Source organism: Uloborus diversus, chromosome 7 (assembly GCF_026930045.1).
Source record: "Uloborus diversus isolate 005 chromosome 7, Udiv.v.3.1, whole genome shotgun sequence".
Lineage (NCBI taxonomy): Eukaryota > Metazoa > Arthropoda > Arachnida > Araneae > Uloboridae > Uloborus > Uloborus diversus.
This window is the reverse complement of record NC_072737.1, coordinates 140,715,430-140,740,502: the sequence shown is the minus strand read 5'-3', so window position 1 is coordinate 140,740,502 and position 25,073 is coordinate 140,715,430. Positions and strand designations below refer to the sequence as shown.

The 25,073-nt window shown below is 35.4% G+C and overlaps 1 protein-coding gene across 1 annotated transcript in view; it reads left to right on the top strand.

Annotated features, from left to right (window-relative positions):
- The window catches only part of LOC129225797 (ATP-dependent RNA helicase DDX42-like), a 91,547-nt gene that overhangs the window by 55,922 nt on the left and 10,552 nt on the right, over window positions 1-25,073 (top strand). Inside the window, exons 12-17 of the mRNA XM_054860307.1 lie at window positions 4,976-5,167; window positions 7,701-7,781; window positions 15,771-15,872; window positions 15,960-16,061; window positions 18,094-18,218; window positions 23,818-23,925. Coding sequence (XP_054716282.1) covers window positions 4,976-5,167; window positions 7,701-7,781; window positions 15,771-15,872; window positions 15,960-16,061; window positions 18,094-18,218; window positions 23,818-23,925 — 710 coding nt within the window. The remainder of the gene's footprint in view (window positions 1-4,975; window positions 5,168-7,700; window positions 7,782-15,770; window positions 15,873-15,959; window positions 16,062-18,093; window positions 18,219-23,817; window positions 23,926-25,073) is intronic.

The window sequence follows — 25,073 nt, the reverse complement described above, 5'->3', positions numbered from 1 at the left end:
TAACTGCATAAAATTTATGATAATTGTCCTCCCTTGTCCAACAGAAATCCATTGCTACGAATCCCCCAGGACCCAAGCATCGCAGATCCTTATCGATATAAAGCATCTTAAAAGGCGTTATTTAAAGCCATAAAACAAGTGTGTGGTCTACATGTATGCTCCCTTTTTTCTGCTTACCAAAAGATAGTTAGTCAAAAGCTCTTGCACAGTACAAGAATGCTTCGAAAGACCCTCATAAAATGCTGTAATGGTTAGAATCTTTAGCTTTTATTCTGTGAAAAAAAAGTGCTGTTTATTTTTTAGGCTTTATACTATCCTGATATGTAAAAACTAACTGCAGATAGAAAACGAATAAGGTTACTTCGATATTTCTCACATTACATTTCTAATATAGTCTTTCTTGACTCTTATTAATATTTGTAATACCAGTAGCGTACCTAGCATGGGTGACACTCGGAGCGGTAATTAGTGATGTGTCACCCCTCCCCCCCTCTCCCTCTAAACGCAAAAAAAAAAAGTTTTTAAATTCTATGTAAACATGAAAATATTACAATTTTCAGAAACAACTGTATTTGTGAAAAACAAAATTTTATGTGGGATAATATACATAAGGCAAATAAAAACTATGAATGCTTTTTATGTAACTTACCCAAGACGCATGTGTGCGTCGAGAGATCAAAAAAGTAAGGGGGTCTGTGAAATTGTCGGCCTCGTAATTACTTTGAACTTATTTTACACACACAGAGAGCTAATGGGTTTTCAGTTTTTTGTTATAAGCGGTCACTACTAGGTCTAAGTATTGAGAATATGAACCTAATTCTGAGTATAGTAGTACGTATTGATTCCATGGTGTGGGGTGGGAAATATTGGGGTACGGGCGGGCCTATCCCCTGTAAAATTTTCAAATTAGAAGTCTTAATTCTAAGGAGTCTTGCATTTCAGCTTCATTTTTATCAAAAACTTGTAATTCCACTTTGGGTATCACCCCCCCCCCAGACAGTCAAACCCGAGGCGGACACCCCCCCCCCTTCACGACGTCACAAGTAATAGCTTTGCGTTTTACTTATTAACAACATCGTTATACATTCCTTCTTCAAACTCAAACTTCGTGCCGCTCAAAATGAATTGCATTGTTTCATCGATGCAAAGTTTATCAATAATAACCTTCACAAGTCAGGGCGTGGGGGGCGCAGTATCGAGCTTCATCTGAAGGAAAACACAGATTAAAAAACTTCCCAAAATGATATAAAGGCAGCATAAAATGTAATAATATTATGATTTTATGCAGGAATTCAAATATTAATATTTTTAAGGTAGTATTGTAGCTTGTATAAGGGCGACAACCCCCCACCGCCAGGGCAATGACGAACCTCCTCCAAATGCTAAGCAGCGCTCCCCCTCCCGAGAACTTGACCCCCAAAATGAGATTTAAAAAATATCTTAAGTTAACTCCTAACAATTTCAATGCCGAAGGTTATGCCATGACCCCCTTCCTTTGTACACACATTTGGCTAAAAAGACAGTGAAAGAATTAAGTCCAACTAAAAAAACTGGAATATGTTTTGAACACAAAGATCTAGAACTTGTAATGATTTTAATTGACAAAACTTAGTTTAAAATCGAAAAATGTTTTATCTTTAAAATTTTTCGGCATCTTTATTGTGTTTAGTCCAGTAATTCCTCAAATGTGCCCTGCAGTCCTCCTAGGACCACATCGAAAATTAACTATTTTTTCTCAATTAATTTAGACTTATTATTTGTGAAACTTTTTTTTTTTACAGAGCCTCTGCAGGATAAATAAGGGCTATTCAATGCAGATACACGACTCGTATTTATTTTTGACTGCCAGTTACAAGTCATACTTTTATTTTGGGAAGGGCACCATGCGAATATCTTAGTTCTAAAAAGGGCGCCATGACTCCAAAATCTAGGAATCACCGTGCAGTCTTGTCCTAAAAGTTATTTTGTGATGTGACAAAAAATACGACATCTGACTTCTGTCATCGTGTTCATCCATCCACTAAATTATTGCTTTTATGCGGCTTATTTCGACATTACACTATTTTTAATGCGCAGATTTCAAAAATTAACATTATATGTCTTCTTGCTTCTATTGCACTCATGATTATCGTTAGCAGAACAGGGAGTCATGCTATCCGCTCTTTTACAGCAACTTAAGTACAGTCAATAAATCAAACCATTCTCGTATTTTTGACCATAGATATGTGCTGTTACTTTCACCCTCACATCCCTTTTTTATTGGGGAAACACCATGGGTCCGCTTTTGTCCTCAGAATTGAAACTTGGAGCAAAAGATAAGCCACAAACGATGGGGCAGCAGGCCTGGGAGCAGACCGTTTACGAAACGAGAGGGGACTAATTGCCTTTATTGGGGGCAATGAAAGGGAACGTTTATATAAATAAGAAGACCATTGCTTTTGCATGTGAAAATATTCACATGCAAAATCACTTCTTTGTTCCACATAATTTATTTTCATTTTGCTAAAACATTGTTGCGAAAAATAAGAAAAGAACAAAAGGGCGCCTTTCGAGAGGGCGCACCGGGAAAAGTCCCGGTCAAGTCTATGGCCAGTCCGGGCCTGCCTATGTCTTATCCTTGTTCCCAGAATTTCACCCTGAAAACGGCCCCATAAACAAAAAGGGAAGCAAATACCTAGGCAAAGAGAATATGAGATTCTCAGAATTCAAACAAGCTTATCAGTAGGAAACAAAGGCATGTTCTTCCTTCTACTGAGGGTGGGTTTTTGAAAAGTTGTGGGAAGGAGTAGGGTCTTCTGGGAAGGGAGAGATCTTTGTTTCATTCCTTCCCATCCTTGATCTTCTGAGAATCAACAATGAGAGAGGAAATAGGACATTTTCCTAACATTTCAGCCCTTTGTGTCCGTTTTTCGTTTGCACGTGGAAATTAGGCTTATCTAATTTTAGCGCATTGCTAGTAATTGTGTAGCAATCTTTTTACATCTGTTTCTGGAAAGTTAACTTTCTGATTGTTTCCTAAGAAGAACATAGTACAAAGCTTACTGGGCTAAAATGCAAGGGTATTTTTTTAATATCTTGGATTTTTAACCACCATCCCCAGCCCCCCCCCCCCCCCCCCAAAAAAAACCATTTGAAATGGAAACATATCGCATTGACAGGGCATTCATTCAATTCTTTCCCTTTTGCTAAGTATTTTTATTATCTTTGTATATGTGTGATTCATATAACAGATTATTTAAAACACTTATTAACATAATAAAAAAAAGCATACTTTTGACATACTCGTGCTTTTTTCTAACTAAAATGATCTTGCACTGTTTCTTTTTCTTTTATAAATATTATACAATTAATTTTTAAAAAAATCACAAAATTAAAATGCCGATACATTAAATTTTCACAAAAATTGCCAGAAATAAAAATCTTAGCTTGGTCCAAGCTGCTTATGCATTGCATTTGGGAGCGCATACATCTGCCAACACATTTGTGTTATGAATTTGAACAACTCCAAGACTAGGAAATAGAGCTCAAATGAAGTCTTTTTAGTTTTGCAACTTGCTACCACTGCATTTTTGAAGCACTGCATACAGTATTTTAAGTAGAATAATTCTATTTGAAGTGTAATATATTTAAAAAAGGAGAATTTACACTCATCACGATTTTTATGTCTACTAAAATACTTAAGGGCACAATGCACATTACTAGGCAGTTTCTTTGGTAGGAAGGGGAGATCAGTAATTAAATACTCTTCTTATTAAATTAAAATTCAAAGGGTTTTGAAATGCCTAGAATTTTTTTTTACTCTTATAGGTAGTTAAAATTATGGCCTGAAAAGTGTTGAAAAACACTCAAAGCCAAGTTTCAGCATTAGCTAAATGTTCCTTTAGAGTGGAAAATGTGCTTAGCTTAGTGGGCATTTGTGTGTGTGGGGGGGGGAGTTAACACCTATTCTGAAGACAAGTGCGTTTTTTGGATGAAATCATATTTAATACTAAAGTCAGTGGTGACGACAATCGAAGGGGGGGGGGGAGGTCATGGTGCAGAATAGACTGAATTTTTGTAAGGTGTTTTAAATGTTATTTGTCCTCTTAATTTTTTTTCGGGGGGGGGGGGGGGCGCTCAGTACTTTTTGAGTGGTGCATCATTGGTCTTGGGTGGGGGGGGGGGGACACCGCGTTGAAATAGTGCCCTTTTTTAAAAAAGTGCCCCTTTCAAAGGCCAGCACCCTGCCCTTTTTTTCCCTAGAGTGAACACTATACATACCATTATGTTTTCATTAATGGTTTCAAACTTAAAGCAAGGTTTTTGACTTTAATATTTCGGAAGACAGAAGAAAAGAACGGTATAACGAGGGGCTCCTGTAATAGTAAATCATTGGGTGGATATAAGCTTAGTGGTGGATTTACCATGTCACAAATGTCTGGATAGCATCACACCCGGTAACATAGGGGCATGCATAGGCGTGCGCAGGGCTTCAGGAATGGGGGTACCGCTGTACCAGGAGATTGAAATTGCACTTGGAAAGGCTCCCATACTTGCTCGCTTAAGAAAATTTTTCAAATATGTGAGTAAAAAAGGATTTTTAAAGCGTAGGAGGTAAAAAATTAATGAACCTAAAAATGTAAAATTTTAGCCACTTTCGTATTAACTTTCATTTCTATGTGCTAATGGGGGTACCACATTACCCCCGGTGATGCCTATGGGGGCATGGAGAGGATCCAAAGAGGCACATAAAAAATATTTTTGTAGTTCTGCACATCTATAAGGAGTCCCCAAAAATTTCTTAGCAACAGATCCTGCAGTCTTGGAAGTGTTAAAATGCATTATGTGCAAGTTTAAGAGTTTTTTTTTTTTTTAAATGTTTTGAGAAATATATTCATAATGCTTCTTCTCATGTCTTCGTGTAGTTATGAAGGAGTTATGTTACCGAAAAAAGTTATTTAATCGTTGTTACTTGCAATTCTTATTTCTTTTTTAGCTTTGATGTTCAGTGCTACATTCAAAAAGAAAATTGAGCGCTTAGCTCGAGATGTTTTGACAGATCCTGTTCGCATTATTCAAGGTGAACTTGGAGAAGCTAATGAAGATGTGACTCAAATTGTACTTGTCATGCCAGCAGCTCCAGCTAAGTGGGTGTGGCTAACTAGTAAACTTGTTGAACTTTTATCAGGTAATTTCAAGATCATACTCGATTACTGCATGTACCCACTTGTAATATGCCAGGAAGCATTTTGCTTTGATTATTATTTACTGAAATATTCATTCTCAATATTTTTCATGTGATGATACAGATTAGGAATATTTAGAATAGGTTCAATTCAGTGATTTTTTAATTCAAAACATTTATTCATTTTCAATTTTCACCTGTTTTTAAGATGTTCAAAACATGGTTGCATTCGCTGACCTCAACTGGTCGACCGGTGACTAACCGCAGCGTTCTGCAAGAGCTACCGGTAAACTGATTGTTACCGATGTCATTCTATGAGCCTCACTTGTTGATCTACCAGTAGATCGCAATTTAAAGCTGGTTGATTAGTAGATTGAAGCACATGACATTTTTGACCAATTATAAGAATTTTTCACCCATTTGTTATTTGTCTGCGCCTTGTCGGTGTAAGTGACCGGTGATCAACCGAAAGTGTTCAATGAAGCATTGGTTGGTGAGCAACCCGTTAGTAACTGCTGACATCATTTGTGGTCATGTGATCAAACCAACGGTTGAAGTTGCCGAACGTAAACCATGATAATAAAGCACATAAATGACAAGTATTTTACTAACACAAACAATGCCACTACTTACTTCTGGTTGAATTAGTTCTGAGGGGTTTTTTTTTTTAATTCTCTATACTTTTTGTCTTTCCTCCCGCTGAATAGTATAATTTTCACCTTAAATTTTTTTAAAACAGTTGCCAAAAGATACTTGAATTTTGCAGTCTAAGTGTGTGAAATGCGTTTTATAAGCATTACCCATGTTTTGCAAATGCCTGACTTGCTACTGCATTCTGAGTCATATAATTTACTTTATTGCAGCTTACAGTATGCTGAAAACTGCTTTTTTCTAATAAACTAAGGCTAGATCCCAGTGCCACTATAGATCGTATCTTATCACTAAATTCCAAGGATTTTGTATTTAATTTTCTGCGCTACCATAGACCATACTTATCTGCAATAATTCCGTCGATTCTTCATCTTCTAATTTTATCAAAATTCTAAGAAACTGTTACATGTTGACTGTTATATATTTCAAACTTTCAAACCGAAAGTATTCTGAAATCAGGTATTATATCCTCTGGTATCGGTTATTATATCCTCTTCCCCCTGTTCAAGGTGTATTTAATGTTTCTGTTTTTGTGTACCACTCAATTCAGAACCTATTTTTTCTAAAACTGCCGTTGTGTTAAGCAAGGTTATCTCCATTTCTCATTGATTCTGTTTATTTGAAAGTCACTAAAAAAAATGCCTGTAACAAATGTATCCATTCTGTTTTTTTTTTTTTTTTGAGCAATCACGATTGCTTATTGTTCTCATTTGACCGTCTTTGATGTTCCGTGCCTTTTTCAACCACCACCGCCACCTGCAGGCACGGCTCCGTCCTCCGGCAGCCGCTCCTAGTCGGTGGCGACCATGTCCTAGACACACGCACGCTCATACACATACGCACTCACACCAACATGCATACACACAGGTCTACGCACACACAAAAGCCTACACATACGCAACTAATACACACGTCTCCGTTCAACCGGAGGGTAGACTTGGAGGGACAAGAGCCGTGTCTAGAAATAAGTGAGTAGAGTAGTAACCAATGAGTAGGGTCCTGTCGCAACTCGTGATTGCGAAAAACATAATTTGAATTCAAAATTTAAGAATTCAAATTAATTTTTTTTTTACTTTACTTACAATTTTTTTTTATTTAAAGAATTTGGTCATTTTATCAAGTTTTCTGTCTGTCAGTCAGCAAATCGCTATTCCTCTCAAGTGATTGGGCTTTCAAATTAAGATTTCCCTTGTGAGCAAGCTTTGAATTTAAATTTATAAGGAACACATGCATCTGCATTTTTTAAATAGCTTAGAATTTGTTGTATGGATCATTTGTTATCATCAATTAATGTATTATCAAAATCATTTGTCAATGTTTATTTTCTTGTGTAACTCTAACTAAACTTTTAGGAAATCATTTTCATTTAAAAAACTTTTCTCAAGTTAGTTAATGTTTCTGCTTTTATGCCACTTTCTTCTAAAATTTATCATTCATTTTGTGCTTTGCATCCCCCCCCCCTTTTTATGCCCTTTTGATAGTTTATGTGACATGTTTTGCCATGACTTACTTTCTTTTCTTTCATTTTATAATATTTTCATATCGCTTTTTTGTTTTCTTGTAGGTCTGGCACATGGTTATTATATTTCTATAGTACACTTGAGTCATAGCTTAAGTATTTTTGCTCAGTTATAATTATCAGTTTTAATAGAAGTGCTCTTTGAACAAAAAATAATCTCAATTTTTTCCAAAATAAGTTGCATATAAGCAAAGATATAGAGTCTAATTTGCATTTATGTTTACTTATCAGTTTATGTTACTAATCAATGTCTATGTAGTGTTTTTTTTTTCGACATCTTAATGATTTTTTTTGAGAGTTGTGTGCACTAGCCTCCGTTTGATGACAAGTTATTTATTTGCTATTATTGTTTTTTTTTTTTTAAAGCTGGGAGCGTTTTGATATTTGTAACAAAGAAACTCAATGCTGAAGAATTATGTAATAATTTGAAGTTAAAAGAATATGATGGTGAGTAAGAATTAGATTTTAGATTCTTTATTTGTTTCAAAATAAAATATTTATTTTCAAAAGTAAAAAAATAAAAATATATAAATATAAAAAGCTTAGCGGTTTGCTATTCACCAGTAGTTTTACATCATTATTAGGCCCACCCTGCCCACCGTGGGGGGGGGGGGGGGGTTTGGTGGCACAGCCTGTTTTAAGTTAATTTTTTTTGAGGGGGAGGGGGTGTTTTGAGGGGTATTTTTTTCTTTTTTTGGATGGGGGTCTTCATGTTATTTATGGGGGAGGGGGTGCGCCCTTGCTCATGAAGGGAGGGCACTACTGTCATTACTGTCGCAAGTTAAAAGATTCTTTTATTTTGGAAAATCATTTTACAATTAAAACTTTTCTTCAAAATACAGTGAAACCTGTGTATAAAGATACTATCTATAACGATAACCTGTCTATAACAGATTTTTTTGGCCCCAGCAAAATGTCAGCATGAATATTCAAACTGCCTATAACAATAATCTGTCTATTACGATTTTTTTTAGGTCCCAGCAGTATCGTTGTAGACAAGTTTTACTGTATGTAGTGACTGAAAGTTTGTTGTGTTTCATATCAGATTTTTCAGAGAAAATATAATTATTTCTTTACCTGTAAATTCTTACCTGTTTAAAATTTTGTATTGTAACGGATTCGGTGCGACTTCCACTTTCTTGAAATGAAGACACAGTTCTTGATAAAAATACAGGAAATTTATTTACACTATGCACAGGAAAGATCTTCAACAACTGCTAAATTATTCATCAGCAATTAAGCAATTATCGCACAACACCGTAAACTCAACGTTTACACACGTATTTACTTCCAAATATGAAAACAACACAGCGAAATGCCTCGCTATAAACAGAGCAAAAATGCTCTCAGTTCGAAATATCAATCGAAACTAACTGTTTATCCATCGCTAACGGCTTAAATACACCGAAAAGAAATTTCTCAAATATTCCACACGCTTCTGTAAAGTAGTAGACCGTTATCAAATTTTATCAATGAACAAAAAGGAAATAGGGGTCGTATAATTTAGCCATACGAAAAAGGGGTTGTATATTCATTACGGGAAACTATTTACAGGTTACGTTCCTACAATAATTACTATTTACAGAATTTGTAACATTGCCCCCTTCCTAAGGACTGCACGTCCCGGGCAGTACAATCCCCAGAAAGGGTGTCGAACTTCTATCAAAAGTTTACAAATATTCACATTAATTAATAACTAACAGATACATAGGAAACACAATAATAACAAGAAATATTACTAAACATTAAAAGCAAAAAAATTATCTACAACTTTTATGTTATCAACCATGGTTGTTTACGTAATACTCATGAACTATGGCCATAGTATGGGGCTAACCGATCATAATGTACAACCCTAGGTTTTGCATTAGGTGATTTTTGGATCCTCACTACGACGTCATTTAGTCGGTTAAGGACTTTGTAGGGTCCATCCCAATGCGACTGCAATTTGGGTGACAGACCTTTCCGTCGGATGGGATTCCATAACCAAACCTTGTCGCCTTCGTTAAATTCATGTCCAGTAGACCTTGTGTCGTATCGGGTCTTCATCTTCTCCGCCGCGATGTTGATTCGCTCTCGTGCGAAGTTATGAACGTCTTCCAACCGGGCCTGGAGATCCTGGATGTACTCCTCAGGCGATGCAGGCGCATCCGGAGGACGACCGAAGACGAGATCACAAGGTAGCCGAAGCTCTCGTCCGAAGAGCATCTGAGATGGGGCATATCCGGTAGTCTCGTGGACAGCACTGCGGTAGGCCAGCAGGAACAAAGGTAGCTTCTTGTCCCAATCCTGTTGATTTCTGGATACCATAAGTGAGAGATTATTCAGGATTGTGCGGTTAAATCTCTCCACCATGCCGTCCGATTGTGGGTGTAGTGGTGTTGTCCTAGTTTTCTCAATTCCGAGAATTTGACATAGGCCCTTAAACACAGCAGAGATGAAATTCCTCCCTTGATCGGAATGAATCTGCAAAGGTGTTCCATATCTCAAGATCCAGTGTTGGACTAGAGTCTCTGCTATGGTGGTAGCCTCTTGATCTGGAATGGGATATGCTTCCGGCCATTTGGTGAAGTAGTCGATGGAAACAAGAATGTATTTGTTCCCATCAGCAGTTCTTGGTAGAGGACCCAGGATGTCGATCCCAATTCGTTCGAAAGGAGCTCCAACGTTGTACAGATGTAGCTTCCCTCTGCTTCTTTTCTTCGGTCCTTTGCGAGCAGAACAGGCGTCACAAGAATGGCACCACTTCTCCACGTCATCCTTCGCCTTGCTCCAGAAGAAGCGCTCCCGAACTTTATTGAGGGTTTTCAGGACACCAAAATGTCCTCCAGTAGCACTACTATGGATTTCTTTAAGAACATCTGAGATCCGTGATCGGGGAAGTAGTAACTGCCACCTAGATGTTTTGCCCTCGTCAGATTCCCATTTCCGGTGTAGCACGCCGTTCCGTAAATGGAGTGAGTTCCATAAAGCCCAGTATCTTTTTGTTGCAGGACTGAAGATGGAAACGTCCTGCCAGCTAGGGCGTCGACTGTCACTTTCCATGAACTCTAAAATTGGTTTTATGTCGGGGTCTTCAAGTTGATCTTTTCGAACTTGGTCATCACTCCATGGATCAGGTTCTGATGATGTTGGAGTCACTGTCACCTGATAGGCGGTAGGGCTAGTCGTTCCATACTGTTTCTCGATTCGGGAACAATAGTGGCAGTTCTCAGGACAGGGTCTCCTTGATAAAGCGTCAGCATTACCGTGAGATAACCCTTTTCGATGCTTGATCTCCATGTCATATTCCTGGAGCCGCTGTATCCATCTGGCTATCTGGCCTTCCGGATTTTTGAAGTTCAAAAGCCAAGTTAATGAGGCATGATCTGTCCGAAGCAGAAATTTTCGGCCGTAGAGGTAATGATGGAAGTGTTCTACAGCTTTCACTATGGCCAGTAACTCCTTTCTGGTGACGCAGTAATTTCGCTCCGACTTTGATAAGCATTTGCTCCAGTAAGCGATGACATGTTCATTTCCGTCAATTTCTTGGGATAAAACAGCTCCGATGCCCTCGTTGCTCGCATCAGTGTCCAGTATGAAGGGTTTTTTCAGGCTGAGGATAGGCGAGGATAGGCGTTGATGTTAAAGCCTCCTTCAGTCGTAGAAATGCATCTTCGTATTCTTTGGACCATTCAAACTTTTGCTTGCTCTCCGTCAGCTTATGCAAAGGTCGTGCAATGTTGGAAAAACCCTTCACAAACTTCCTATAGTACGTGCAGAGCCCCAGGAAACTTCGCAGCTGATGGATGTTTTCAGGACGACTCCAACTCTTGACCGCAGATACCTTCTCTGGATCGGTTTGCACACCCTCAGAAGAGATGATGTGACCAAGATAGTTCACTTCCCGGCGGAACAAATTACATTTGGACGGACTTAACTTCAGATTGGCTTCCTTAAGCTTTTGCAGCACCTTCCTAAGATTTGCCAGATGTTCTTCGAAACTGCGTCCCACGATGATGATATCGTCTAAGTAGACCAGACAGGATTCGTATTAAAGTCCTCTTAACACTGTCTCCATAAGACGCTCGAACGTAGCTGGTGCATTGCAGAGGCCGAAGGGCATCACTTTAAACTGCCATAAGCCTTGTCCGGTTGTAAATGCTGTCTTCTCTCGGTCATCAGGGTGTATCTCAACCTGCCAGTAGCCGCTCTTCAAGTCCAGGGTCGAAAACCACTTGTGTCCGGAAAAAGTGTCCAAGGTGTCGTCTATCCGTGGAAGAGGGTAACTGTCTTTCTTGGTGATTTCATTCAGCCGTCGGTAATCGACACAAAATCTGGTGGAGCCATCTTTCTTTCGGACTAAGACGATGGGAGAAGCCCAGGGACTGGATGAGAGGTTCGATTACATCATTCTCCTTCATCTCTTTCAGGAGGGTCTCAACCTCTTCCTTCTTGGCGAACGGTAGTCGTCTTGGATGCTGTTTAATAGGGAGGTGTTCTCCAGTGTAAATCCTATGCTGCGTTAAATTCGTACGGCCAACATCCTCCGATGTAGATGAAAACAGATGCTTGAAGTCGTCCACCAATTGTTCCGCAGCAGTTCTTTGATCTTTCGATAATGGCGCACTCCCAATTAACTTCGACGTCAAGGACTCAGAAGACACAGTCTCAGGGGAATTGATTCTTCTAATGATGCAGTTTACTGGAGTACAAGTTGCCAACACTTCACATTTTCGGATATTCCTTGGCCTTTCACTCACGTTGGCGACTCTCACAGGAATTACATCCTTAGAAAGGTCCACAAGCGTAGATGCTACCAGTACTCCTTTTAAGCTATTGCTTAGGTTAGGGTATTCAATGAGTCCAAATCGAAAACTATTGCTTTCTTCAAGGGAGCCAGGTATTAATGATTCTGACCTTGAGGGAATCGATAAATCTGTTTGAGCTATTATTTGATAAGCGGATTTTACATCACTTTCTGCAGGGAAAACGGCTATGTCTTCTCTCATCGAGTGCAGCTCATTAGTCTTGAAATCGAGAGTGAAGTCATATTTCTTCAAAAAGTCCAATCCAAGAATGAAGGGGTCCGTGATATTAGCGACGAATGCCGTATGATGGTAGGTGGCATTCCCAAACACTATTTCCAAGTCCACTTTACCGTCAATCTCAATTTTGTCACCTGTCACAGTCTGGAGACTTACGCGTGGCGATGTCCACAGCAGTTTCAATCCAAATTCACGAGCCACATCTGTCCTAATAATTGTCACATTAGCTCCAGTGTCAACAATCAGTCTGCAGGGGTTCCCATTTACATGTGCGTAAATGAAAAGTCCATCACTGCCACTACTAGAAGAGGAAATCTGCAGAGCTTTAGTGGTAGTGATTTCCCTCCCTCGCGTAGCTTGGCGAGCCGGACAACTCCTTCGCAGGTGTCCTTCACTACCGCATTTCCAGCACTTCTGCTCTTGTTTCTTTGTGGCTGTTATGCTGCTCAAATGTCTTGTCAAGTCACCGAGTGTTCTCTCAAGTTCAGCGAGGTGGGACGACCTGGAATCAGACTCATCAGCTTCCTGAGTCCGGATTAGATGGCGATCCACACGGGTTGCTTCTTGGGCGGCCTCGTATCTCATCGCATACACAACGGCAGAATTCAGGTCTTTGACATCCGCCATCCGTAGAGCTTTCTGGATTTCCGGATCTCGAACCCTGTCGATGTAGTAGTTGAGTGCCAGGTTGTCTCGAACATCTGCAGGACAGTCGCAAAAAGCAAGATGAGACAGTCTCTCGACGTCCGCCGCAAGCTCTTGCAGGGTTTCCCCGGTTTTCTGGAAACGGGACTTCAACTGGAGTCGGCTGAAATCTTTCTGGCACTTCTCACCGAAGCGAAGCTCCAACGCAGATGTGAGGGCGGCGAAATCCAGGCGCTGGCTGTCCGGAAGGGTCTGAAGAATGTCCGCTGCGTCACCTCTCAGGGATGCTGCAAGATGGCAGGCCTTGGTAGCAGAGTCCCATCCGTTCGCTTCCGCCACTATCATGAATTGAGTTTTGTAAACCTGCCACGAAGTTTTGCCATCAAATGTGGCAAGTTTAATGGACGGTCGAGCAATCGATGTGGGAGCGCCAAACTGTACAGAACTGCTTTCCGCGGTCGCCAATCTCCTTTCCACGTCCTTAAAGATCTCTTCTTTAAGTAGATGAAATCTTCTATCTTCTTCTTCAAATTTATTTTCTACAGCGTTGAATCGGCTTTCAACGGTATCAAATTTTTCTTCAATAGCATCAACTCGATGCTCTATGTCATTAAATTTATTTTCCATCACAGTCTTTACCGAAATAAGGTCGTTTTTAATTTTTTCTTGGTTAGACGTTAAGTCCATTTTCAGCACAGTTAAATCGCTTTTTAACTGGTCTTGATTTGCCAACATACTTGCAGTCAGATCACTTTTTAATTGTTCTTGATTAGCCGCCATATTATTTTTTAATTGTTCTTGATTAGCCGTCATATCATTTTTAACAGAGTTGATTGCATCAAGAAGTTGTTTCAATTGTTCATCCATTGCGCGAGTAATCACCATAAAAATAAAGTCCAAATTTAAAAAGTCTTTATGAAAAAATGTCCAAAGTCACACTTACTGCAAGAAAGTCCTGAAGTAGCCCCACGTTGGGCGCCAAATTGTAACGGATTCGGTGCGACTTCCACTTTCTTGAAATGAAGACACAGTTCTTGATAAAAACACAGGAAATTTATTTACACTATGCACAGGAAAGATCTTCAACAACTGCTAAATTATTCATCAGCAATTAAGCAATTATCGCACAACACCGTAAACTCAACGTTTACACACGTATTTACTTCCAAATACGAAAACAACACAGCGAAATGCCTCGCTATAAACAGAGCAAAAATGCTCTCAGTTCGAAATATCAATCGAAACTAACTGTTTATCCATCGCTAACGGCTTAAATACACCGAAAAGAAATTTCTCAAATATTCCACACGCTTCTGTAAAGTAGTAGACCGTTATCAAATTTTATCAATGAACAAAAAGGAAATAGGGGTCGTATAATTTAGCCATACGAAAAAGGGGTTGTATATTCATTACGGGAAACTATTTACAGGTTACGTTCCTACAATAATTACTATTTACAGAATTTGTAACAGTATGATTTGTCGCAAACCAGAAGTTGTTTTTGGATCATTTTAGATTTATCAATGTATGTCCTTGGTAGCAATCACAGAGTTTTAGATATTCCTTTTAAAACTCTGTAATTATATCATGTATATCATTAATCATTGTTACATGAATTGTTTTTTAGGTATAATAGCAGCTCAGCTCGTTACATTTCACTTTAAATTTTTAGAAACATTTGGGCAAAGTATAGATTAGATGGTTGCAATTTTATTTTTATAGAGTACTAATTATGATATTTTTGTGATTTTTTTTTTTTTTCCTGGTAAGATTGCATTTTGTGAGTCATGGGAAGTTTCAGCAGAAATCATGAATTTAAAAACTCAAAATGTATTAGATACCATAAATTTAAAAAAAAAAAAGAAATTCACATAATTTCTTAACTAAAGAATTGGTCCATTGTCTTCTGGTGTGTTGTTTGGATAAAGCATGGTCAATATAAACACTCGATCCTTATAGTTCAGCTGCAGTTTTGTTTGTTAGAATACCATAATCTGTTGTACAATCAATGCAGAAGCTGTACTTTTAACCAAAATAAAAAGTGAATACTAGACATACTTATAGTTATGTTTTGCTATCATAATTTTACATTATATTTTTAAAAAAAAACTGCAAAGTTGTTTAGGATAGTCCGAAATTACGGATAAACTAGGGCGGAATAAACAAGACTATACTGATAAAATATTTCATCATACGTCTCTTGATAGTACCATCACAGCAAAATTTAACCATGAATTTTAATTTTTTTTTTAATTACTGTTTGTATACATTAGTTTTTATTTTTAAGTATTGCACTTTTATTTTTATTTTAGATACTCAATGGTAGTCAATCTGATCCTTAATGCCATGCCCACTATTAAAGATTGAATTTAAAACTTTATAGTGAGGTGTTAAAGGTTTTGTCTAATGCTGAAACTTTGATATGAGCTAGAACTAAATCGGCACTTATTATTTTAATATTGTAAAAAAGTTCTTACTTCCAAATAGTTCTGAAAATTCCTTGAACACTCCATGTGAGAATTTTTAGGTTTAGTGTATGAACTATGGTTCTAGTAGCAATTGAAATGCTGATTTGTTGTTCAGGTACTTGTTTTTGGTTTTGATGATAAATAATTTGCCTCTAAATAATTTTTTTTAAACCAATGTAGTGTTGAAATAATAATAAATGGAATAAATGAAGATAACTATTTAGAGCATGGAATGAACCTAAAGCAGAGCATTTGTGATAATTACAGCATTTAATCAAACTCTTTTGCTGTTGCAGCTGCTTTGCTACATGGTGATATTGATCAAAATGAGAGAAGCAAAGTCATCTTGTCTTTTAAGAAGAAAGAAGTCCCAATTTTAGTTGCTACTGATGTTGCTGGTAATAATTTAATGATTCATATGTACTCATACTTATATCAACGATTAGTTATGAGTGTCTTGCAAAGTGAAATATCTTTCATTTTAGCTCGGGGTTTGGATATTACTCATGTGAAAACCGTGGTTAATTACGATATAGCTAGAGATATTGATACTCATACTCATCGAATTGGGAGAACTGGTCGAGCTGGTAAGTCTTTTTTTTTTGACAAAAACTACTTATAGTGTGTTACTTTCTTTCTCTCTCCTTTATTCTGGTGTTGTGCTTTATTCCCTCTCTCTTTCTAAAAAAAAAAGTAAATTTAAGTAAAATCTGAATCGGTGCTCTCACATTTGAGTCTTTGAATACTCTTTTGGGTTGATGCTGTTTTTTCGCTAATAATGTTTCATTTTCTGAGTTTTTCAATTTTTTTTTTGTCAAGGTCAAACTTATTTTTGACAAATACAAAAATCATTCCATGTTTTTTTTTTATTTTTTAATGTCTGTCTGTTAGCTTATAGCCTGTCATTTAATGAGCAGATTTTGAGGATTACAGTAGGAGACCGTTATAACGCGCACCTTGAGGTCTGAGGTTACTTATATAGATCGTTTTAGAAATAAAATAAATTTTCCAATTTTTTTTAGAATATATCAGTATATTTTCATATAAGAATACATTTAAGTACAATTAATATCAAAGCAAAAATTATATCTATGTAACAGCTACTGTATTTTCATGAATAATCTGGTGCTTCTGTACTGTGAATACTACTTATGATTTAAAAGATGTACTGTTCCAATGCTAGACTGTTCCAAAAGTTTAATTTTCCAAAGAATTGTTTCATTTGAAGGCAAAATAAAGCCCTTTTATTGAACTGAAAAACCTCTTGTTCCCTTCTGAATAGTTGTGCATTTTATAGAGAGTTGCATTTTATAGGTGGGTGTTATAAAGGTATTCTACTGTATTTCTTTAATAAATAGGTGACAGCCTTTCTTTCATTCATTGTAACTTTAATGCTTTATTAGAGTATTACAACAGTTTGTAGTTGTATCAGTCATAGTAAGACAAAGCAAAAATCCACTGACTGAAGAGTTTTAAAGCCATAGATAATGCTACAAAATATGCAGGGGTAAAATTTAAAAATAAGTCACTGGTCAATTGGACCAGTGACAAGGATAAGAACTACAAATGATCCAGTAACTGCAAAACTTTGCTGGTCTGTACAGAAGGAATTTTCATGGGACCGCTCATCGGTCGGAGATCACCGATCGGCTAGATCACAGTTATGTGGTGGCTTGGCGAATTTGGCCATAAACAATAGAATTGCGGGATTATTTGCTTGCATTTTAAAGCTACTGTTAATGTAATTTATTGTATTTTTTTTATTTGGCGAAATATTTTAAATTGCAAAGAATTGTTGTTGGTTTTTAAAGAGTGTTTAGTCATTTTAATTGAAGAATGTGTTTATTTTACATCGGGAGGGGAGGGAGATGAGTGATTTTCGCTTATTCAGAGAACTGTTTTTACCTTTATCCTTTTTTTTTTAAACGATATCCTTTCGATTGTTTTATTCTTCTTCATATGGGGGATGTTGCAGCGGGATTTGCCATTTATTTCAGATTGGAAGTTAGTTTTTTACACTTAATATCTGAGGAAGATTTTTATCCTTTGAGTATGGCGGAAGGAACAAATCATACAACCTATGAAGATTTTTCAAGTATGCGAGAAAAAATAGTTAATAAAACAACTGCTCAGTGGGCATTAGATAAATCAAGTTGTAATAAATACACTCATTCCGACACCAAACAGCTTAAAACATTTTCTTTTTACCAATTTCTTTTTCAAAAAAAGGTTCAAACACTTGATAGAGCATCGTAATTTTTCAACTTTTCAATTTACAAAGTTTGAACAGAACAACGTCTGTCGGGTCCTCTAGTATATATATATATATATATATATATATATATATATATATATATATATATATTGCAAAAATAAAATATGCCCAATTTTCAAGGTGGTTTTGTTAAAAAAATTGACCTGTTAGAGGGTTGATTTATGAAATTAGCTAAACAATTAAATTCAATCAAAGAGTTTATGAAGTATAGCTTTTAGTTTTTTAACTTTGCTTCCTTCTGGACGGAATCCTGATGTCTCCCATGGAAGCAAAAACTGGGGAACTTTTAAAAAAAATGCAAAAAACAAGCTCTTGCAATAAAATATAAATGATTTGTGTTTCAGGAGAAAAAGGTATAGCTTATACTTTGGTTACTGATAAAGATAAAGAATTTGCAGGACATTTAGTCAGGAATCTTGAAGGTGCTAATCAGGCTGTCCCCCAAGCTTTGATGGATCTTGCAATGCAGGTGAGAGTTATGAGGTGTAACATAATGATCTCCGGAAGAAATAAGCAAGGAAAAAAAATGTTAAAGCAAAAAAAAAAAAAAAAGATTAGAAAAATTGCATGCCTGTGTTTTGTGGTTAAAGGAAACCCATTTATTTTCATGATCAGTTGCATGAATGTCTTTTCTACACAAATTTCATTTCCTAATGCAAGATAGATTTTCGTACAATCCCGAAATGTATTATTTTGTTCTCTAAACTTTATTTTATTTTTATTTATTTATTTATTAATTTCATAAAGGTAAACTATTTCTCAATTGCTCAAACCTTATCATCATATTTATAAGTATGATACTTACATAAGTATATCCTTGCATAAAATGAAAAATAAAAAATAAATAAATAATAATAATTTTTGTGTTTCCCTTTTGGATCCTTTTGAAATTTCAGTTTTAGTCCTTGATAGAAACATTAAAATATTGTACCTATATTTCCCTTCTATATAAAGTGAAATATAACATTACATAAGGCAGTAGACATTTTGGTGCCAGCGTATTTGGAACTGATTTCGTACAAATTTGATGACCCAGCTTTATGAGTTCTTAGTAAGAACTAGTCCTATGGACCAGTAAGCAGGAAGATATATTGGTAAATAAACAGAATGACTGATTCATTTAATTTGAAATGTAGTTTAACATGGAATATGCTTTTACATTAATTTATTACCATTTCATTTACAACTTATTTATGGTATTTCACAAAACCATCCTAATGTTAATGTCAGAATAATTGATCTAAATTGAATTTTAAAAAGATATTGTAAATGTAAAATTAAAATGTTTTAAATTTAAATAATATGGAATTTATATTGATTGATGGTGATTGACCACTAGTCCCATGGGCTATTTACTGAATTCTATTTATTGGTTTTCCAAAGCAGTTCTCACTGGTCTTGGAGCAGCAGACTACTAATGATTTCGAAAGCTGTAACCTGAATTCAAATGCAACATTAGTTTTTGCTTAGGAGCTCAAATTTCTAAGATATAACATTTTAGACATGAATTATACATGATACAGGTTTAAGTTACGTCCCTAGATCAAACAAAATACAGAACATGGAATTTTTATTAGTATTATGTTGTACAAATATTCAGAGCGGGCCTCAAAATGATTAAAATTGTTCTAATCTATTATTTAAGAAAAGTAAAGTTTTCTCCTTTATTTATTTACCTTTTCTCATAGGATGCTTTGAACCCCTATAAATTTTTTGTACAAGTGCAATAGTACGCCAGAAATTGCCAATAAAGGTTCTCTGTGAATGTTTGTGTTATTAGGTTTTACTACTGAGGGCCCTGAAATCATCTTTGGTCTTATATCCATTAATATCTTAATCAGACCCTGCAAACTTTATATGTAGAGGTCCAACTCAGTGGTTGGAAAAACAATTTTTTTTTTTTTTGTAGTGAACTACAACTACTTTATTACAAATGTAGTTAACTGCAACTACTTGTTTTTAAAAATGTAGCCACTACAAACTATTTTCGAAAAGTAGTCGCTGCTTCGCTATTTTTTATAAAAGGAATAAATGAAAAGCATACACATGCACACTCTTTGCGGATTGAACAAAAAAATTCAAAAAGTTGTTTAAATTAATAAATTGGCTTATCTGAACATGGAATATTACTGAGAATTTTTTCCTTCTTCCTTAACTTTACTGATTCAGTTTGTCATTCCAAACATTTTTAACAATTTTTACAAATATTTGCTGCAAGAAATTAAAAGTTGAAAGTTGGATTGAAAAGTTGAAAGAATTCTACTGTCAAATTTTTAATTGTTTAATGACATTGAATATTTAATTCAAGAAGTACAACTCGGCTACTTGAAAATGTAAATAGATACATGCATAATTTGATTTAAATTTTACCTAGAAATACATATACATAAAATTGATTTAGATGATGAAAAACATATTTTAAGCAAAAAAGAAAAACTTTAATTTCCATTATAGGAACTTATATTTTGTAGGAGCTAAATAATTGATTTTGAGCTTCAAGCTACGGTCTGGACGTGAACGCCATCTCTTTTATTATGCCACTGATAAAATGAAATAAAAACATTCAATTTTACCAAATAACCTCAAAAACTTACAATATTTAATAATTGACTTATATTATGTTAATATGTCAAAACTCAATAAGTAAAAAAGAAAAAAAAATAAAGAAATAGGAAAAATATCCCAAACTCAGTACTAGTATTAAAAATCAAATGTTAATAAATATCAGAAATATGAAACATAACTAAGAATACTGTCCTTCTGTGTGCAATTTGAAATTGCAGTGGACTCTCACTGCAATGCGATTCGAAAAACGCAAAATAGCTATATAGCGAGTTTTTCTCAAAGAATGAATTTTGGAGTTAACGTGAATTCCTCACCCGCAACACAAAAATTTTCAGAACTGAATGGCGAACTAAATACTAGTATTATGAATGGACTTTTTTTTTAGCATCACTGAAAGCGGAAGTTCCTCACACCATGCTAGTGGAAACATCGTTTTGTTAACGTACAAATCGCCACTCCGCATATTTTTCATTCTAAATATGACATTGATGAAACATAATTTCACATAAATGGGGTGTTTATCTAAAGTTTGAAAATGAAAGGAAAAATATAAAGTTTCTGACAACTACAGAAATTTAAAGAACTGCTTGAACAATTAAAAATGCGTCGAATATAATAACTGCATCTATTGTAGTGCTGCATTTTATTATTGCTACATATTATACAAACTGTACTGTTTCATTCTATGCCATTCTCTCTCATTGATTATGTGCATTCTAACAGTATTTTTATTCAATAACACAGCTCTATACATGCTCTATTCAAGGCGAATATTGGGGAAATGTAAAAGTTTCGATGCCAAACAAATAATGTCGTCAAACAGAACGTATGGCGTCAAAATAATATGCTTGAGGTCAGCTCTTATTTCTCAGAGTCTTGCAAATCTGATTAGTGCAACTTTTACTCGCTTAAGACTTGCATTAGACAGATTCGTTTAAAACCTCGTTTCTTTCTTTTTTTTGAAACTTTATTTCAAAGTATTTTCTTGAAATCGCTACAAACTGCATTTTTTTGTATTGAACTACTCGCTACTCTACTTTTTTTCAGAAGTAGTGCTCTACACTACAAACTACTAAAATATGTAGCTACTACAGTTGTGTCGCTACTTGTAGCACGCTAATTCCAACCACTGTTCCAACTTGATTTACATCGTGAGAAGAGAGCACATGCAAAGCAATAGCTTGAAAATTGACCTGGACTCAATGAAGCTTTGTTACTAAACTTGCCACATGTTTACTTCATCTAGTGAATTTTCCTTAAAGTAATTGGAGTGCAGTGTGATGATAAAGCAAATGTGCCAGTGTTAAAGACCCACTTTATAATGTTAAAGAATCAGTCTTTAACAGCCAGACGTAATACTTGTTTCAGAAACCTGTATTTGCTTTAAAAGTGCACAAAATGGATTTAAAACTGCGCACATCTTGCATAACAGCAGCATTGATAGAGAAATTATTTCATTTTTCAATTCAGCGCCCTAAAAATACAACTAAATCAGTTCTTAAACTCTGGGCACCTAAGATTTTTTTTTTGCCCTGTGTGACTTATATTTTATCCCACATTTTGTTTTCTGGAATCATTTCCTAATAGGAACCTCTTAACTACTTTTCTTAATGGATATTTTTCATTATATTTTATATTTGTTTTGTAAGTTTTATTATTATTATTTCTAATTGCATATTCCTTCTGCTGATTCACTTTCTGTCAAAGCAATGTCTCGTTGAAATTTTGTTGTGGTATTCTTGAAATGAATGAGTAAATATAATTCAAAATTCATTTACTTAACAAAGACATATTTATGTCTTTAATATTTCCCATTTGTCAGCACGTAAGTTCAAAGATCATACATTATTTTTCTAACTGCCGAATGAATTTACTTTATTTTGTTTGAAATGGTTAATTAGACATTATCACTAACATAGTTTGTAAAAAATATTTTTCTTTTCATTAAAGTTTTTTTAATGAGAGACATTTTTTAAAATCACGGTTATGAATTTAAACAAACAAGAGGTTATAAGAGATTTAAGTTTTTTAAAAAATAAAAAAATATTTGCAATTATAAATTTTTACTCTCGGTCATTAAATTAGGAAGTTTTCTATGACAGTATTTATTAATAAAAGAATTCTTTAACTACATTCTGCTAAAAATTGAGAACTTCATTTGCTTCTTATGAAACTCAAAATATTTTTCTTTCACCGTTTTTTATAATTCACTATCTGCTAATATCGTTATATTTTTCAATTTTAAAAATATAATTTCTTCAAAAAGTGCAAAAACTTTTGGGAGAAGATAAATTGATAAAAATAATGTTAATAATTTTTAAAAATGGAAATAGTTGCCTACATGTATGAGTTTCAATGTTACAAGGAACTCTGAAAATATGTCTTTATTGGTCAATAAAACATTAACACAATAAAAACGTATTAGTGTCAAACATTCAACAAAAGCTTTTATCTATAGTTGATCAACATGCTTTTTTATTGATTTATAATTTCTCCAATGTACAAGTTGACTCAACAAATTATAGTTTTTAGAGTTTACTATTGTTATGTACTTCATTTTATTTTCATTTTGACATCTGCTTTTGTAATTAAAATATAAATGCTTTTCAGCACTAGCACAGCCATTTTTATTTATTTATTTATTATTTTTTTTAATGAAAACTGACCTCACATACGAAAAACTACTGTGTTAGGATTGGTAATAATGCTAAAAACAAGGCCTCTGGCGGGTGTTTTTACCCCCCCGCCCCTCTGCTGCGGCATTGATTTTATGATTCTGTTAAATTTAATTATCTTTTCCTCCAAAATTTTATGCTCTAAGAATTTTAAATTGGTGTTTTTTTTTCTTTTTTACAAGAATTGTGTAAGAATGATTTTTTTTTCTTCAAATTTGTGTTACTAAAAATCTCTGTCTCTTTTTATGTGTTTGTGTGTTCTATTTAAAAATATCAATACTGCAGTGCAAAATACAAACGTTGTATCTGCACTTTTTAAAATCAAAATTGAGATATTTTCATTTGTTAGTTCTTTATAACTTATTTTACCTATTTACATTATTTTATAGTCATTTGTAAATGATAAATACTTAAGAAGAATTATGACAAAGTGAAGTCTGAATCAAATAAGGTAGGCATAAAACTTTAAACAGCAGTTCTTAATTTTGTGCCAGCAAAGCTGCAGATACAACTTTAGCATTTAGCAAGGCAGAATAGTGCTATTTAACTAAAGCAATAAAAATGTTTTTCTTCTTTCACCCTTGCTTTACTGCATAAGAACTAAATGGTTTCTATCATTTCAAAATACTTTATCCTTGTCAAATTAAAAAAACCTAGTTGAATGGTAGTTTAAATTTGTAGCTGGGTAAATTTGATTTGTATCCATTTTTCCATTTGTCAAATAATATTATCTTGTTATTGAAATTAATCAAAATTGTAAATTGTTTTTACAAAAGATGTATATGCATAAATGTCTGTGCATAATTCCAATTTTTTTTCACATTCTAGAGTGCTTGGTTCCGAAAATCTCGTTTTAAACAGGGAAAAGGAAAGAAAGTCAATCGTGGACAAGGATTTGGTTTCAAAGAAAGACCAGGTTTAGGTTCTGAAGAAATGGTAAGATTAACTTTTTTGTGTCCAGAAGTACAGGGTTTGCATAAAAAGTAACCGGACTGCGCTTAGAAAACATATTTATTGGCAAAATTTCTACACTTTTTCTCTATAAATCTTCAAAAAGTCGATAACCCTTTGGTACCGGATTTTCCAGTCCCTGAATGCCCCCTGGAAATCGGCAACCCGTAAAGCTTTTAGAGCCCTCATCGTAGCGAGTTGAACAGCTTCTGGAGTCCCGAACCACGTCCCTTTTAGTACTCTCTTGACCATGGGGAATAAGAAGAAGTCCGGTGGTGCCGTATTCGGCACATGACGCTCCTTTTGCTCGTCTGTCAGGTGTTTTGGCCCCAGCTTTGCATAGATTTTCCTCATGCCCAGATTGTTCTTAACAATGTTGTGAACGGTCATCTTATCGATCCCGACCTCTTCTGCGATTGCTCGGATGCTCAGACGACAATCAGTGCTCAACATATCATGCACTTTTTGCAAATTTGGGTCCGTCTGACTGCTTGATGGACGTCCGACGTGCTGTTCGTCGTGAACGTAATCACGCCTTTTCGGAAATTCTTGTGCCACTGGAAGACTTGAGTGCTGGATAAAGCTTCCTCACTGTAAACCTCACTGACCATTTGAAGAGGTTCCGTAGCATTTGAAGAGTTTTCTGCAATTGTTGACACAAAATTTGATGTTAACACGTTGCTCGATGGTATGCTCCATTTTCATTCCGACGAGATCACTAAACATGCACTGCTCTCTCGCACGATGCTAACCCTCCGAGCCTTTGGAGGCAACTGACTTGGGTTCGCTCCCCTTTCCTCGATCCCCCACCACCACTAGAGCACCAACATCTGGGTTACAAACGTTTTACTTCGGCGTCACAAACTCAGTTCGGTTACTTTTTATACAAACCCTGTAAACTGATAACTAGTAAATTTTGAATTTTTCAGAATATCAAATCAAAATAATTTTAACATTTGTTTTCTTTGCAAATCAGTATAAATTGCTCATGCAAATCTATTATGCATAAAAAATGTATGCTGTTATCAGAAAAAATTTAATGAAGCTACTTAAAATTTTCATCCATTTCAAAAATCTTCCTCATTGTTTAGTCCTTTTACTCAAGTTTAATCCTATGAATTGTACACATTTTT